Raw genomic sequence first — 18,177 nt, forward strand, 5'->3', positions numbered from 1 at the left:
TATGATAGTGCTGTGTGTTTCCTCCAGAGGCACCATAGCGGCCTGCTTGCGCAGCATAGGCTGCTTCTGTTTTACAGATGTGCGAGCACTTCCCACTACTTCGTAGCCATGTTTTGGAGGTTGCACCACATAAACATATATCTATTTTACTATGGAAGGTAGCTGATACCCTAATGTGGGACCACTCTGACATATATTTCACCATCTCCCTGTGATAGGTTTTGTGAATTTCTAGCTTGTTCCATTACTCAGAGTGCCAGAGTGATTAGCTCAGGACCTGTCTTGGATCATGGTGAGAACTGCTGTTACATTTCTGGATACATTTCTGGAGATAGGATTCTTGAGTCAAAGTGGGAACATTTAAAGTCTTAATTCACAAATTAAGCCTGTCCCCAAAAGCTCTTACCAATTAGTTATTACAGGGATATAAAAAACATTTTTACTTACGTATAAATTCTGTTGTATCCCCTTTTTATTGTTATTTTTTGAGATAGGGTCTCACTGTGTACCTCTAAATGTCCTGGATCTCACTATGTAGGTAGATTAGGCTGCCATGCCTGACTTTACACTATCAATTTTTAAAACTTTGCCAGACCAGGAGCTGGAGAGGTGGTTTGACAGATAAGGGCATGTGCTGTCCTTATAAAAGACCTTTGGTTCCCAGGACCCACACCTCGTTAGGTGGTTCACAACTGCCTGTTACATCCAGTCCCAGAGAGATCTGATGCCTCTGCTGTCTTTGGGCACCTGACAGTCATGTGTACCACACCTCCAGAGACATAATTACTTTTAACCCAAGCATTCTGGAGGCAAAAAGATCTTTTTGAGTTCCAGGACAGCCAGAGCTACATAGCCTGTGTCAAAGGCAAAAATGAAAACCATCTTTCTTATAAAGTCAATTTGTGGGTCATACATTTCTAAGTTTATGTAGATCTTAAGATGACTAGCGTGTTGGTGCTTACCTATAATCCTAGCCAGTGTAGTAGTGCCTGAATCCAGAGTTCATGGATTTAGCCTATACAACATAAGATTCCTTTTTTGGGAAAGGAAAAGAAAAACAATACAAAACATGTTTAGATGGTCTTTTGGATGTGAGAGTTTTTGGGTCCATAGAAAGGAATTGTGTGATGGGGTGTGGGTATATGGGCCAAAGTTCCAGCCCTTGAATGAAAGTGTGTGAGATCAATTCCAGGTCTATCTTGGAAGGATAATGTGGGAGATAACAGTGAGTGTGTGTGTAGGCATGTGAGCACACTGAAGTTTTAGTAAAGGGAATGAGAAGGCACAAAGCAAGATGGAGCAATAGTTAAAACCTGCACTGACCCTAGTGATGACACAAAGTGAAGAACATATCTTTAAAACAAGGCAGACAACCGGGCTGTGTTGGCATACGCCTTTAATCCCAGCTCGGGAGGCAGAGGCCGGCCGATCTCTGAGTTCGAAGACAGCCAGGGCTGGCTACACAGAGAAACCCTGTCTTGTCTGTGGACTGGTAAAGGAGCGATGGCTTTCATCCCAGGCCAGAGCTGATTCTACAGCCACCCTAGTATCAGTCCTGATCAGTTCTGTCTATGAATAAAACAGATGCAGCCTTTCTATATTGGTCCCCTATTTTAACAGAAGGAACAGTCCTCTATCCCTAGATTCAAAAGCCTTCATTATGACAGAAGGTTTAACCAAGAGTGCAAAGCCACACAGACCAGGGTACCAAGGAAGTACCTATTAGTGTTTGGGTAAATGGCATACCTCCTCAGCCTCCCAAGGACTATAGGAATGAGTTGCAATAGCTGTAAAGAGTACTCAAAATGGAATTCAAATACACAGAATTTTTTTTTTTAAAAAAAGCCTTTGATTATAAGGGGAACCAGGAAGCGTAGAGGGAAAATCCCATTACAAAACTTGCAGTATCTAAGACGTAACAGTATATTTAAAAAGTATTATAAAAAAAAAGAAAAAAGTATTCCTTGAAGGGGTTCTTTAAATTCAGTTCTGAAATTCATTTGATGCCTATTTTAGTGACTTAAGGTACGGACCCACCATTTTTACCCAGTAGTTAGTTCCCAGTTACTCTCCTGAAGTTTAAGCCTTTATCCTTAAAGATTATTTATTCTTAATGATATGCAAAGCCAGGGGAGGCACTACATGAGCCCAGCAGTTCTCCCAGGGAACCACTCTTGTAAAGCACTGGCAGCAAGATGGAGGCCTGTGTAGTGTGATTGGGTCAGCAGAAAAAGGCCAAAGACAGGAGACCTCCAGACCCCATGGGAAAAGGACAATTTTATGGGTGTGACATGTGCCAACATGAGCCTCTAGTGGAGACCTGCATTTATAAAAGGACTTTCCAGGTGAGCCAGGAACTCTTCTCCAGTCTTTTAATCTTTTAGAGGAGTCTGAAGAGGGGTCAGTGAATTCATGTTTGAGAAAGAGTCTCATGTAGCCTAGGCTAGCCTCAAACTTGCCATATAGCTGAGGTTAGCTTTTAACCTATTTTCCTATCTCTGCCTCCCAACTCCTGGGATTAAAGGCATATGCCACCATATCTGGTGCAATAAATTGATTTTTAAGTAGCAATACAGATAGTCCTTTGGGGGACTTCAGAGACCAGAGCCCATGAACTAGGCTCATGTAAGAGGGTATCAGAACTGCTTTGTTCTCCCAAACATCCATACCATTATAGTGCCTCCTTAGATACACCTAAGACCATACAGCTCAGAACAGATGAGTGACTCCATGGGGTTTGTTCTTTTTAATTCAGAAAAAGAAAGGGAAGGAAAAAATTTTAATGTTTAAATAACTAGAAAAGATCTGGGTTCTGGGACCTACCTCTTTCAGAATGGGGATTAATGGTTTAAACAAAACAAAAGGAGAAAGGGGAGAAAAATAAATTATTCTTCTCAATACTGTTTGGCATAATTGCATTGTTTTTCAACTTCTCATCATAGCAGCTTCTTGAGAGCAGAGATGAGACAGGCAAGAACAGACGGCTGGTGCCTTGGCTGTGAGATGGTTAGGGCCCTGAGAGGTTCTCCTGTGGTCCCACTCAGTTACCCCCTTTTCTCCACCCCAGCTTTTAGAACTGGGAAGGAACAGATTCAAAAAAGGTTTTCAGTGTATTAGTTCTTAGGAGTACCTGCTGCCTCACCCCAACCCTCTAGTACTCTCCCTTTGGGTGACTGTCCCCCAACCAAGAGGCTGCTTGGTAATGTCAACTAAGAATGGGAAATATTTATGTGGACACTGCAGGGAAGGGGGAGTACTTTCTGTGGCCTGAGACAGTACTTAAGCCCTTTCACCCATTGAATCTCAACCTTGACTTGAGTCGGGTCATGCAAGTAGCTTCCAGTTGTAACCCCCAATTCTTTACTCACCAGCCCTTTAGGAGCTGGAAAGTGGGTTAGAACAGGCGAGTAAGCAGGGTCAAGGTGCCGACAGGAGGAGGCATGCATGGCAGCCACCAATCCACTCCTCCCCAGCAAAGCTCCAGGCCATCTGCAAGGCCTGCAAAGAGTTGTCAAGCAATCTTGTTTGGACAGCCATCCATGGCAGCTTCAGGGTAACTAAAGTATGTGCCCAAAGCAAACCCTACCCCCAAGCAAGAGGCTGCCTGCTCCTCTTTGGGGTGACAATGAAAAAGGAACGTGCATAGGCAGCTGGGCTCTCCTTTCCAACCTGCTGCCCACTGTGCTGCTCTCCCCGTAGGGCTAAAGACACTGGCTGTGAGTGTGTGAGCAGCAGGGTCCCTCCCGGTGGTGTCATTTTGTCTCCAGATCAACAGGTGAACTGGAGAGAAAGCCCAGGGCCAAAGGTCAGACGCAGAGAAGGTGGTGGGGGACAGTAGGACTGAGGGTACACGTGAGAGAAGCACCTTGCATGTGACCCGGTGGAGCTTCTTACCCCTTGCTGACACCAGTGAGGCCCTAGGGAGGGTCACTCACCTACTACCTGGTGAGCCGCGGAGTGCCCAGGAGGTCTCACCGCAGCCACATTTCTTTGGCAGGCTTCACTCACCCATCCGGGCCTAACCTAGAAATGGGCAGTCCAAGGCGCTCCTGCCGGGACCAGAACTAGCCTCTTAAAAGGTGGAAAAGAAACTCTTATCCAAAGCAGGGTGAGGGGGAAAGGGGTCGAGGCCCCGCCGCCTCCCAAGGCCATGATTGGTGGAGACAGCGGCGCCGGAAGTTCTCCTTGAGTCGCATGATTGGCTGAGAAAGAAGCTCCGCCTGATGGCAGCACTGATTGGTTGCTGGGAACGGCGCAGAGTCTGATTGGTGGACGACAGCCTGTGCTCGCCGGACTGAGGCTTCACTGGTCCTGATGTCACCTAGGGCAGCTCAGTTCCCTCGGTAGACCTCGATCTTGCTGGCCTTGGCCAGCATGTCAATGATGTGGGCTTCGAAGTCAGCGTCATGCACGCCTGTCTTCCGGAACTCGCCCGCATACCGGTTGTTCTCCCAGTAGTGGTGCCAGTTGCCTCGGCTGTCAGCCCCGAACCCATACACGTTCACCTGTGGGGAGGGTGGCACAGTGGTCACTGGGAGGCAGGGACCTTGGTGTGGTAAACCCAAGCCAGACCTAAGGCCACTGACTCAGAGGGACCGCTGCCTCTTCTGTCTTTCTCACTCCGGCTGATCTCAAGCGGCTCCTGGCTCAACCACGCCATAGCTTACAGGTGCCACCATGACACAGCTATAAATTAACTTCTTAATGAAGTAATTTTATTTTATTATTTATTTATGTTTTTCGAGACAGAGTTTCTCTATTATCCTGGCTGTCCTGGAACTTCCCCTGTAGACCAGGCTGGTCTGGAACTCACAGAGCCTCCTGAGTGCTGGGATTAAAGGTGTGTGCCACCACCACGTCCAAATAAGTAATTTTTAAAAAGTGAAGTCAAAAAGGTAATAAAAATTTGAAAATACGAATATACTGTTTAAAGTACAGATATGAGAAAACCTAACCCACACCACTAGAGCCACTACTAAGATAGGAGAGGCTCGGTTTCCCTGTTTTGGAGTTCTGTTACTTCTCCTCTAGACTGGCACCAACTACCTACCTCATCACACACATGTAGTGCAAAAAAGAGCACCAGCATCCCTGTGGAAGGGTACCGCCCGTGATGCTCTGTCCACCTGTCATGGATGTACTTGAAGAAGGCTGGGTTGTAAATCTGGACCTTTGAGGAGAATAAAAGGCACATGAAAGTTTGGAAGCCCAGATTCAGGGCAAGCTCTGAGCAGCTTCTAGCAATTCCTCAGTAGTGCTACAGATGGGTTTTCCTGGGTTCCTGTGGTCAGTACAGGAGTTAAAAGCAGATGCAGATTTTGATGGTCTTGGGAGCACACTATGGCATTTCTGAGCCATAGGACTAGACACACCTTGAGTAAGCAGCACCAGACAAGCAGGAGGCAGGGAGCTTACCTTTTCTTTGTCCACTCGAAGGAAGGACTTCACTGGAGCATAGGTGCTGTGAGACAGAAAAGGAAAAGAACAAAAACAAAACAAAAAACCTTTCAGATGGCTCTTCAGGACCCAGCAAGACATCTTCTGCTCCTTATGACCAAATAGTAACAGCCTCACAATTTCTAGACTGATCTATTTCCATTGCATGTTCATCACTGATCAGAAACCTTCCATGGCTTTCAGGATAAAATTAGGATCATTCAGCCATGCCTATGAACCTCTAATCTCAATCTTTCTTCCCCCAAACTGCTGGGGAACTCTACACTTGGATTAGCTATCATCTCAAACTTATGTGTTCTGGCTAATCCCCCCCCCCCGCCCTGTATGTGAATGCTCTATCTGCATGTATACCTTTATGTAACAAGAGGGCAACAGACCCCACTACAGATGGTTGTGAGCCACCATGTAATTGCCCAGAATTGAACTCAGGACCTCTGGAAGAGCAGCCAGTGCTCTTAACTGCTAAGCCATCTCTCCAGCCCCAATGTCCTTCCTGGCTAATTTTTATGTTAGGTGATACAAACAAGAGGCATCTGAGAGGAGGGATCTAAATTGAGAAAATGTCTCCATAAGATTGGGCTGTAGGGCATTTTCTCAATTAGTGATTGATGTAAGAGGGCCCAGCACACTGTGGGTGATGCCGCCTCTTGACTGGTGGTCGTAGATTTTACAAGAAATCCCAGGTAGAGGCAGGTGGATCTCTGTGACCTTTAGAAACATTCTAAAATTATTATGTTTACAGCATTCTGAATTTATCAAAATGTTATTAATTTTTAGTTACATTTGTTTATTTGCATGCTAGGGATACAAGAGCACCGCAGCATACACAGACAACTTGCAGAAATGGGGTCTCTCTTTCTACAATGTGCGTCTTGGGAACTGAAAATTCTGACCTACTCAGGTACCAGGCACAAATGTGGCAAACATTCATTTCTAAAATAAACACATCTGATTTTTTGTTTTGTATTTAAGAATTTTGTATTTAAGAATTGGTAGTGGCACATCCCTGTACCCAAGAATTGTGGTGGAGGCAGGAAAATTAGTTCAAAGCCAGCCTTGGCTACATGAGACTCTGGCTCAAGAAACACACACACACACACACACAGAGCATGGGGCCAGAGAGATGACTCAGTGGTTGAAAATGCTTATTCCTCTTGCAGAGGAAACACCTTCAGTTCCTAGCATACACATGGCATTCCCAAACCACCTGCAACTCCATTTCCAGGGGGATCTGATGCTCTCTGGGCTCCTGCATTCATGTGGTGCACATACATACACATAAAACAAATAAATACACATTTACAAAAACAAAACAACAAAACCCACCAAACCTTTGGTCAGCCAGATCTTGTGACATACACCTGTAATCCTAGCTGCTGGGGAAGCTGAGGCAGAAGGATCAAAATTCAAGGCCTGCTTCAGTTCAGAGCAAGCTTAAGGTCAGTTTTATGGACGTATTGAGAACTTGTCTCAAAGGTCAAATAAAATCTTAAGAACAACATTAACAAACTCCTCAGTGAAATGGATTGCCCGGATTCCCAGCTGTGACAGAAGTACAATCCCAGAGACAGTTAACAGAAAAAAGAGCTCCACAGTCCAGAGCTGCCTCCTGGAGAACCAACACAAACTAGGAGTTTCAAGTTTTTCACCACCAGTACACCAAGTAGCACCAAGCAGGAAGAGAATAAATGGTGCCCTCATCTAACCCACCGTTTTGAGCCCTCCCTTCTCACTAATTCAATTAGAGAATATTTTGAACCCAGAGAAGAGTCCTCCTGTGGAACTCTTGTCACCCATATTCTACTCAGTCAGCAAAGATGCTCACAATCGGATCTGTCCTGTAGAGAGGGCGCTGGCAATCCACATTAGGTCCAGGGCCTTGAAGGGTACCAGCACGAAGCTGACATTGGCAGGCAGGTTCTTGGCACTCTCAGGGTACATGAAATGGTGGGTTGTTCGGCTGCCAACATCCTTCTCAAAGCCCACAGTTGGTGCCTGATTCATCCTGGAGAACAAAAGAGGGTGATATGAAAAGCAACTACCATGGAAAGTGGTACATGTGTTTTAGAGGATAATTTAGCACTCAACAAAAATGGAAATAGAAGCTGGACATGAAGGCTCATGCCTACAGTCCCAGCATCCAAGAAGCTGAGGCAGGAGGACTGCCACACATCTGAGGCCATCCTGGGCTACAGAGTGACACCTGTCTCAAAAAATATACTTTTTTTTTTTAAATATAAAGAGATGTACACTTTGACTCAGCAATGGTTGCTTGAGTAAAGATAAGATCATTCCACTAATCAAAGGACTAGTGGACACATTTTGTACATCATCAACTGAATACCATTTAGGTATGAGTGGAGTAGATTTTACCTGCTAGCAACAAACCCAACACTATTCAGTGAAGCATCCAAGTGGTGGAAAGTACACAATTCCTCTGCTCTTTTTTGAGACAGGATCTCACACAGCCCAGACTAACCTTAAATTTGCTATGGACCTAACGTTGGCCTTGAACTCCTCACCCTCCAACTTCTTACACACACACACACACACACACACAGTGCTAGGCAAGGCTCCCATTTTGGTAAACATCTTACATCACAGTTGAAATAGCTCTAAGCTTGAGCCTGCTGGTCCTGTTTGTTGCCGACTGTTTATGCAGACATTGCTGTCTCCTGAGGATGGAGTACCTTGCAGCATCATGACCACCACAGTAGGGTGACCACGTGCTCTGCTCTTCCTCCAGGGACCCAGGAGGAAGGAAGTCTCCAGGTAACTCCTTAGCCTTCATGCCAGCTCTATGAAACCACTACAAACGTCCCTGTCAGGGTGGCTGACACAATGATCTTGGCTAGATGTAGGCTTCCTGTGCCGCAGGGCACCCCTACTATTTTCCTCCTGCTCCTCTCCCAGTAGCAGAAGTGTCCGAGAAGGTATTCAGGCATCCCAGGTGCCCGTGGCTGGAAAAGGCAAGAAGGCTGTGGACTAATCTCTCTGATGATGCTGGGCTGGCCCGATGCTGGCATCCAGATTTACATTTGTGAGGACCTAAGATGCAAACTTCATCTTACCAGAGGCTAAAAGACCAAAGCTCCGAAGATTAAAAGGCTGTGACTATCCAATTTTAGGAAAAAAGCTAGGAAAGGAGGACTATTTGTAAGGAAGCAGCAGAGCACTGGGAGGACAGAGGAACAAAAGAAAGCAATAGTAGGTGACTATGTTCATGAAAATATAATGAAAGTCATTGTTTTGTATGACAGGAGGAGACTACGGTTGCCCCAGGCTGGCTTCTAAAGGACACTGCCTGCTTTCTTCACTGTACTCTAGCCAGAGGTCTCAAGGAGGCTCTCTTAGACCTGGCAGTGAGATCATCTACTTCTCTTCCTTCACTTGTCTTCCACCCACTCCAGGCCCCAGACAGCTAGGGACTGGGAATGAAGTTGCAGAATAAAGTCCAAGCTGATGTTTCATAGCCTTCACAGGAACGGGAAGAAACGTGGAGGAAACGTGGCATTCTTTTGGAGGCTGATTCATTCTAGATAAAGTCATGCCCTGGAAAGGGACCAGAGAATGACATGGATCTCTGGGACGTGGAGCCACATATTCCAGAAACCTCTCAGTTCCTAGCAGCCTTCAGCAACCAAAGAAACACTGGGCAGGGTGATTACACTTTACTTAGAGCACACAGTATCTGGCCGACTCATCTTACTTATGCTTACAGCATGCCTATATCACTAATGGCTAGAGGCAGCTTGACAAGCTCAATTCCAGTTGGGGTCATCAACTGAGATTAAAGAATTTACAGGAGGGGACAGCTGAAGGTGAGGGGACAGAGAAGAAGTTAGAGCTATATTTCACTGTAATGCTCTCCGTGATTCTGGAGTGGAAGGCTTCCCTTGTTGGTTCCAAATCAAAAGAAGCCTGTAAGCAGCCGCCTCTGCTGGCATCTGGCTATTTATATAGACCACAGACAGCCAACTTCTGTCGGGGTCACTCTTTCTACAAAGCAGTTCTAGGGCCCACTCCAAATACCTCATCTTGACCTTGACTCACGTGAAAGAGAATGTGTGGATGTGTCTGCAGCTAGGACACCAATGTCATAAATAGCTACAGCTTTCAGATCTGGAGGCTTTCACATACACACACTCACCCACACCCCGGGGATGGGGGGAGTTCCCAATTATCACCCAGGAACCTAATGATAGAGTTGCCCAGAGAAGCAGGTACTCAGGCATCTGAGAGTGGCCTCAAAGAAGGTAAGCAATAGAAGCCTCATTCCCTAATCTCAGCCACCTTTTCTCAGGAGAGTCTTTTCACCAGCTTCCAGCTTCCCACCCTGTAAAGCATCAGCAAGTGGAGGATGAAGATAACCCTAGTGGCTCTGGCGTTCTGGGTGGAAATCAGCATTCTCCTTTCTCCCTTACATCATGAGGAAGATCTTGCAAATATATATATGAAAATAATCAGAAACATATTGCTGTGTTGGTGTTGCTATGGAGACAGCAACAGTTTCTAAGACAAAGGCCTTCTGCCTCCTGAGAAATCTGGTCTTTTGCAATGCTCATCCTAGGAGATGCTTAGGAGAAACTTGGCACTTCAGCATTTTATTATTCATTCACTCGTGTGTGTGTGTGTGTGTGTGTGTGTGTGTGTGTGTGTGTGTGTGCACTCACCTGTGCACACAGAGACTAGAAGTTGGCAATGGGAGTTGGGAGTCATCTTCTCTGAATTTCTGATTGATGTATTTGTGTGTGCCTGCCCACATGTCATGGCATATGTGTGGAGGTCAGAGGACAGTCTGGATGCTGGTGCTCACCTTTCCTCCTGGAGACAGGGTCTCCTTGCCACTGTGTCGGCTGGGACAATGGGTGCTCGGGCCTCTGGAGAGTGTCTCTGCCTCTCTGCTCCCTTTAGGGAAGCACTGGGGTTACAGAAGCCTGACTGACCAGCAAGTCCCCAGGGTCTTTTACATGGGTGCATTTATACCTGAACTCTGATTCTCAGGCTTGCACAACCTGAACCATCTCCCTAACCCTCTTTACTTGTTTTTGAGACACAGTCAGGGAGGGACTCACTTATCTCAGGTTGGCTTTGAACTTACTAGGTAGCCAAAGATGAGCTTGAGCTTCTTCATCCTCCTACCTCTCTATATAGGTGTGTGCTGCCATGCCTAACCTAGCTTACACAGTGCTGAGGGTCAAACCCAGAGCCTTTGTGCATCCCAGACAAGCACTCTACCAACTTGACAAATCCCCAAAATGAGGCTTTGGTTTTTTTTTTTTTTTTTTTTTTTTTTTTTTTTTTTTCTGAGACAGGATCTCACTATGTAGCCTGCTTCAAACTCAGAGATCCGTCTGTTTCTACCTTTCAAGTATTTAGATCAAGGGTGCGGGCTCCTGTGCCTGGCTTTGAGATGTTTTTTAAGCCAGGAATTTACTACAGCAGTCTGGTCTAGCCTTGAACTTGGGATGATTCAGCCTCAGTCTCCAGAAAGCTGAGATTCATAAATGCATGCTACCATGCCCACCTCCCCCTCTTTTAAAGATACACTGATATAGTGTACAGCTAGGACAATAAAAGGGGCAGTAACAAGAATACCTCTTGCCAGTAACATTGTTCTTTTAAAAATACTTATCATTTTAAATTTTATATATATACATATATATATATAAAATGTATTACATATATAATGTGATATAAATGTGTGTGTGTGTGTGTGTGTGTGTGTGTGTGTGTGTAGGTATGTGCATGTGAGTATAGGTGCCTGTGAAGCCAGAGATGTCAGAATGCCCTGGTGTTGAGTCACTGGCAATTGTGATTCATGTGACATGGGTACCAGGAACTGAACTTGGGTCCTTTGCGAGAGCAGTATGTAGTCTCAACCGCTGAGTAGTCTCCTGTCCCAGTAACTTTAATAAGGATCTTCTAACACCAAAGAGAAATAGGAGTATGCCACTGAGCCTGGTTTGTGCAGTGTTCAGGACTAACCCCACAGTTTTGTGTGCGCCAGGCAACTAAGCTATGCATGTCCAGCCTCCCAAATTTATATTTTGTGGGGTTTAAAAAATACTTATTTTTATTTTATAAGTGTTTCAACTGCAAGTACATACATGTAACAATTAAATGACATGCCCATGGAGTATTGGATCCCCTGAAGCTAGAGTCACAGATGACTTTGAGCTGCCACAGAGGTACTGGGACCCAGACTCTGGTCCTCTGCAAGGACAGAAAGTGCTCTTACTGAGCCACCTCTACAGCCCCCCCAAACTTATATTCTGAATACTTCATCCACACCCAGCCTTGGGAAAACTAGGGAGAGAGACCAAGCCTACAAACTGAAGGCTTGGGCACCCTGGGCACTGGTGTCCCTTAGCACACTGTCACCTGCAAGCTGTCCTCTGGTACCTAAAGACACTTCATAGGCTGTCTTCCCCATCCTCTTCCCCATCCCCTGCCTGGTTCCATGAGAGCTCACCTCATGATAAAGTTATGGCTGTCCACATCTTGCCCATAGCCAGAGCCCCGGAGGTTGCCTGAGTTTCCCACCACAGCACAGCGCCGGCACTGTTGGGGATCCCGGAAGCGGTAGGGATTCTCACCAGGCACTATCTGAAACAGCTTCTCCAGCACCTCATTGGTGTTGTGTGACTTGAATTGGGGTTGCAGCATCTGGGCAAGGGAGATGGCTGTGAGGATAGAGAATTCACCCCTTCAAACCACCCAGACCCCTCCCAGGCACTGACCCCTCACACAGACCCCTCCCAGGCACTGAGGAATGCCTCCTTTCTCAACAGCAGCAAAGTACTGATTCCCAGTCAGTCTCACTATTGAGAGACCAGTACCCAGTACCCTGCCAGTCACTGCCTGCTCCTCCAATGCTCTCAAAAGACTTGGGGTGGGGACTGGGATGTCAAAGTGCTATTTAGGCACTTTGGAGGGGCTTGTAGGCCTTGGCCATAAAGCAGAGTAATGTCCTCGGGGGAATCTTTTCCAGTCTGTCTCCTAGGGGTACCTGTGGGACTTATCTGTAGCTACTCTGAAGTAGGTAAGTTCCTCCAAAGCCAGGTGGTTGACATAAACTGGCTCCCTCTGCCCCTTATTAAGGGCTGGAACCCAAACTGCTAATGATCAACAAAGACTCCATGTAGCTGAGGTGAGTTTTGAACTCCTGATCCTTTTGTCTCTATCTCTTAAGCATTGTGTTTTGTTAAAGTCAGGGTTTCAGTACATAGTCAAGGCTGGTTTTGAGCTTATTATGTAATATGGGCTGGCTCTGACCACATAGTGATCCTTTTGCCTCAACCTCCTGAGTGCTGGAATTACAGCAAAGACTTTTCTAGAGCAGAAGCCTGGACCTGAGACAATTTTCAACTTTATGGGCAAACAGGATGGCAGTGAGGAACAGGAAGAAGTGTGGGTTGAGGAACATAGTGTCTAAACAGCTTCTGACTTCCATCCCTGTGACTGCAGACCTGTCTCATCCTCTGGGAATCCACTCCCGCTCAGAGTCCTGGTCTGGCTCTACAAAGCCACCTTTGAGACTAGGATGGAAGTCTACAAGACACTGGACACTTTTTGAACCTTGATTTTTGCCATATAACTAAAATTTTAGTTGTGAGTGGCAGGCAAGACTCTGCTACAAGAAGGGGTGATGGAGGCTGGGTGGTGGTAGGGTGCACACCTTTAATCCCAGCACTCAAGAGGCAGAGGCAGGCAGATATCTGTGAGTTCAAGGCCGGCCTGGTCTATCTACATCAGCCTGGCCTACACAGAGCGAGTTCCAAGACAGGCTAGAAAGCTACACAGAGAAATCTTGTCTCAAAACAAAACAACAACAATAGCAAAAAAAAAAAAAAAAAAAAAAAAAAAGAAGGGCGGATGGAGCTCCTGCTCCACAGTCTTGGAAGAATTTAACAATCTGGGCCAATAAACAGGTTCTGGGGAGCTGTCTTGATAAATGTGGTCATATATCCTCATATGCCTGAAAAAGGAAGTCATCTTGCTTCCATGCTGGCTGGAGGAACAGGGAGCAGGAACTGATTGCCCATGCCAGGGAAAGCAGGCAGCCTACAGGCTCCATTCTTGGCCCAGGAGGCAACCAGATGGCCCTGTAGAGTCTTGAAGAGCTGCTCCAGAGATGATGGGGGCAGGGCAGAGGATATGAAAAGATCTTGGGACCCAGGAAAACAGGAACGGGCCTTTCTGGGCTCTTAGCACCTGAGGTTTACAATGTTCTCTCCCAGCCCAAAGCAATCTTCTCCAGCACTGTAAAGAACCAAAAATGACTCAAAGCATTTATAATTACTCTGAACCAACATTTAGCAATAGGATAGTCAGCCTTAAAATCCATATTTCTGGCCAGGTGGTGGTGGCATACACTTTAATGCACTTGGGAGGCAGAGGCAGGTAGATCTCTGAGTTCTAGGCCAGCCTGGTCTAAAGACTGAGTTCCAGGACAGCCAGAGCTACATAGAGAAACCCTGTCAGCAAAAAAAAAAAAAAAAAAAAAAAAAAAAAAAACACAAAAAAACAAAAAAAACACAAACAAAATTCATACTTCTGGGCTAGGGAGATAGCTTAGTAAAGAGTGCCTGTCATGCAAACAATAAAAGCCTGAGTTTGGATTCCCAGCACCTATGTAAAAGCCAGATGAGGCCCCTGTGCTTTAATCCCAGCACTAGGGAGACAGAGGCAGGCAAATCTTTGTGAGTTCAAAGCCAGTCTGGTCTACATAGTGAATTCCAGAACAGCCAGAGTTACATAGTGAGACCTGCCTCAAAAATTGAACAACAACAACAAAAATAAGGTAGTCACAACCTCTGGCTTCCACAAGCATAACTCTACATGCTTATACACACATAAAACATGCACAGCACATACAGGGGCTGGAGAGATGGCTCAGCAGTCAAGAGCAATGGCTGCTCTTCCAGAGGTCCCAGGTTCAATTTCCAGCAACCACATAATGGCTCATAAATATCTGCAACTCCAGTCCGAGGGGATCCAAAGCCCTATTCTGGCCTCTGAGGACACCAGGCACACAAGAGGTACACAAAAACACATGCACACAGAACATCCATTCACACACCAAATTGGTTTTTAGTGTCAAAAGCATGTATGTACACTATGCACACAAAATGGTGCTTCTGGAGTTTAATGAGAGGTCGGAGGAAGGCAGCCAAGATGACTGCGTGAGGAACAGAGCTCACTGCACAGCCTGGCAATTCGAGTTCAATCACTGGGACCCACATAAAGGTAGAAGAAAGCACCAACTCCACAAAGTTGTCCTCTAATGTCCACATGTACCCTGTGGCATGCATACATCAACCACTACATCAAACATGTATACACACACACACACACACCACACATAACAATAATTTTGGGAAGAGAAGAAGATGGAGGAGGGGACAGCGTGAGCCCCTGTTGGCAGGGTGGAACTTGCAGCTGTGGGCTGCCTGCCTGCCATCTAACAGGAAGACCTCTATCTACGGCATGGCCTTCAGGCCCTCTCACTTTCTCACTCCGACTGCTGTTGCCATTTGTGCTGCCTATGTAGGCCAGCAGCACTGTGTGTGTGTGTGTGTGTGTGTGCGTGCGCACGCACACTGGACTCCTACAAGTACCACAAATAGTTCTCTCTCCTTCCAAGTCAAAGCTCACTTTGCCTGTCAGCAAGCTGTGATTCAGGTATACAGCTCATACCAGATGGATTTCCCATTCTGTCAGGGTGCTTGGAGTCATGAGATAAGACAGCCAACATCCAAAGGGGAGCTGTCAGAGCGGCTCCAAAATGAACCGATTCCGGAAAGGAGGCAGCAAAAGGAAAGCAGAAGGGGTCACAGTTCTTACCATCCACCACCTCTGGACATCCGGGGGGAGATTCATGTTATCTCTGGTCCAGACAGGTGAGATGTTACTGTCAAAGTGGCTGTCAAACCAGTCAGAGGTGCCAGCATCACCCATGCAGCGACTGCAGGCACAACTTTTCCCCGAAAGCCCCTCCTTGCCAAGGCGCTGCAGTCCTGTATAGCCTGGCACCAGCTTCACCCGGTGTGTTCCACCCAGGGCCCCCGAGTCCAGGTAGGGCAAGGTGGCCATGCTGTGGTGTGAGTAGGTAAAGAGCAGAGACATGATGAACACCAGCAGGAAGGCCACAGAGAGGAACCACACCCGTAGGGAGCACTTCATCGTGCTGACCACGGAGCAGCTGTCACCGTGGCCAATCCTTTCCCAGCCCACTGTGGGGCCAGCCACGGTGCAGCCTGCTTGTTTTGGCAGCACGTGTAAAGGGCATAGGGGCACAAGGTGTGGCAGGGGACTCTTGCCACACCCTCCCTCAAAAAAAAAGGAGAAAGCACGTCTACAGGGGTAGCCCCCCTCCCTCCCCCGTCCCTGAGCCACTGGAGCCTGTGCTTAAGGCTTCATCAGGTCTCTCAGTCACTAGCTGGGCCACAAAGGCTCTGCTTCTCCTGCCACCCTGTCAAGGCAGAGGTCAGTCCATCCCAGCCCTCTAGTCCCTTGTGACTGCTGGCTGCCAGCTCCAGGGACCCCCCTCTTTGGTGGCTTGAAAAGGTCCAGTCTGGAACAGTCGGGGTCCTTGTGGCTCATGAGCAGACACTGAGGCAGCCCCTCCTCCTCCCCTGCAGTGGGGAAGTCCTGGAACCCTGATCACAGCAGAGGGCACTGGGGCTTCAGAGGGCCTGCATTCCATGCAAGAGTCCTCTTCACGCTCACAGGCTCTCCTGGCCCAACTTCTTGGCCAGGGGATAGGAGCCCCACCTGAGGCCAGAAAGAAAACCAATAATCTTTCTGGGCATCAGGAAACTGCTGCAAAGGCCTTCCTCTCCGTAGCTTCTGTCCACTGCTTCCCATCAGCAGGGTTGGCTCTCCCTCCTGGTGACTGAAGCCCCGGCTGCAGCTGCACAGGGGGTCACAAAGCACCTACTCCTGCTTGGGGCCCTCTGGAGCTGGGAACAGCTGCTGCTGGGCAAGGTGCTGCGTCTAAGCCGTGTGGGTCAGCAAAGCTTGAAGGAGCTCCTCACTGGGCTCCAGATGACTTCATGGGACTTCTGACATCGGCAGGGCAGCTGTCCTGCCCACACCTGCTTCTGGGGTGAGGCTGTCCTGCCCTTGGCTCCTGCCAGCAGTAATCCCCTGGCAGGTTCTTCCTCACCCGGTAGGCACCAGGTTGCCACAGCATGACCCTGAAATTCAGAGAGGAAAAAGAATATGCAGACAGACAGCAGGAACCCAAACACACACACACACACACACACACACACACACACACAGTCTGTCTGCCTGTCTCTCTCTCACACACACATACTCACCTCCACATGCTTGCCTGCACACTCACCCTCACCCTCTTTCTGTCTGTCTGTCTGTCTGTCTGTCTCTCTCTCACACACACACATGCATATATTCACCCCACACACACTTGCCTGCACACTCACCCTCTCTTTCTGTCTGTCTCTCTCACACACATACATACACACTTGCTTGCCCATACACAAACACACTCACCCTCTCTGTCTGTCTGTCTGTCTGTCTGTCTGTCTGTCTCTCTCTCTCTCACACACACACACACATACATATACACACTCTTTCTCTTTCTCTCTCTCACACTCACACACACACTTGCTGAAACACAGTCACCCTCTGCCTGTCCTCTGTCTCTCTCTTATACAAAGATACAGACACATACCCTCTGTCTGTCTCTCTCTCTCATATACACACACTCTCTATCTCATACACACACACACCCCCACCCAATCCCTACCCCCCCACCCCCGCACCCTTTCTGTCTGTCTGTCTGTCTGTCTGTCTGTCTGTCTGTCTGTCTGCCTCTCTCACACACAGAGGCCCCACCCATGGTCTCAGAGGGGACAAGGACAGCAGAAAAGGAGATAGACACTTCTTAACAAAACAGTAGATAAAAGAAAGGGTTATCTCCTGGAACCATCCATAGATAGCATCACTTTGCCCAACCTGCGGCCTGGAGGACTGAGTTAGTACAGCACCTTCACTAATTAGCTTGAGAATAAACAAGGAGTAAGCTAATTTCCTCAGGGTCTGATGGCAAGGGCTGACATGCTCAGTTTAGAAAGCCTTGTCCAGCTTTGTGTAGTTACTTTGAGGCAAAACTGAGGAGAACTTGGCCCAGAGGAGATGGCAAGGTCTGAGAATAATGGCATCCCCCCCCACATAATGCTGTCAGGGAACTTCTAGTGCCTGTGGGAAGCTGGCAGGAACTTGTCCGTGATCTCTCAGGTGTGGATTGTAGAGGCAACATTTCTGATTAGTTCAGTGAACCATGACCAATCCCTTCCTGCTCTGATGCTCAGGGAAAGCACGCCGGAAGATGGGGCTTCTGGCTTTAGAACTACCACCAACTGACCCCATGGGCAGTTTCCTTCATCTGTGTATTATGGACAAAATGAACTCCAAGAGTCCAGCAGGCTCCATGCGTCCTAGCAGACAACAAGAAGAAGAGTCCATTTGCAGAGCTATTTGAGTACTGGCCCGAGGGAAAGGAGCTTGAATCCACGCTAAGGGAATCCCTTAAACCTTCTCTTCAGATTGCCAGCCAGAGTAAGTTCTGACGTGACCCTGGGTCTTGCATTCACCCTTCCTTGTTGAAAGCTCCAGCCAGACATCCTAGGATTCTCTGGTTGCTGCTGGCAGCTGCAGGCTATCTGAGGATCTGTGTTTTAAAAAAAT

The 18,177-nt window shown here is 47.4% G+C and overlaps 1 protein-coding gene across 1 annotated transcript; it reads right to left on the reverse strand.

Annotated features, from left to right (window-relative positions):
- Positions 1–2,727: 2,727 nt before the first annotated feature.
- On the reverse strand, positions 2,728–16,467 carry St3gal2 (ST3 beta-galactoside alpha-2,3-sialyltransferase 2). Its single transcript, XM_051201488.1, has 6 exons — positions 15,307–16,467; positions 11,933–12,126; positions 7,283–7,462; positions 5,416–5,461; positions 5,051–5,170; positions 2,728–4,505 (listed from the first exon to the last, which is right to left on the reverse strand). Exons 1-6 carry the CDS (start codon positions 15,643–15,645, stop codon positions 4,332–4,334), a joined length of 1,053 nt encoding a protein of 350 aa, XP_051057445.1. The 5' UTR covers positions 15,646–16,467; the 3' UTR covers positions 2,728–4,331.
- Positions 16,468–18,177: the final 1,710 nt, after the last annotated feature.

The sequence above is a fragment of the Phodopus roborovskii genome, unplaced genomic scaffold (assembly GCF_943737965.1).
Source record: "Phodopus roborovskii unplaced genomic scaffold, PHOROB, whole genome shotgun sequence".
Taxonomy (NCBI): Eukaryota; Metazoa; Chordata; class Mammalia; order Rodentia; family Cricetidae; genus Phodopus; species Phodopus roborovskii.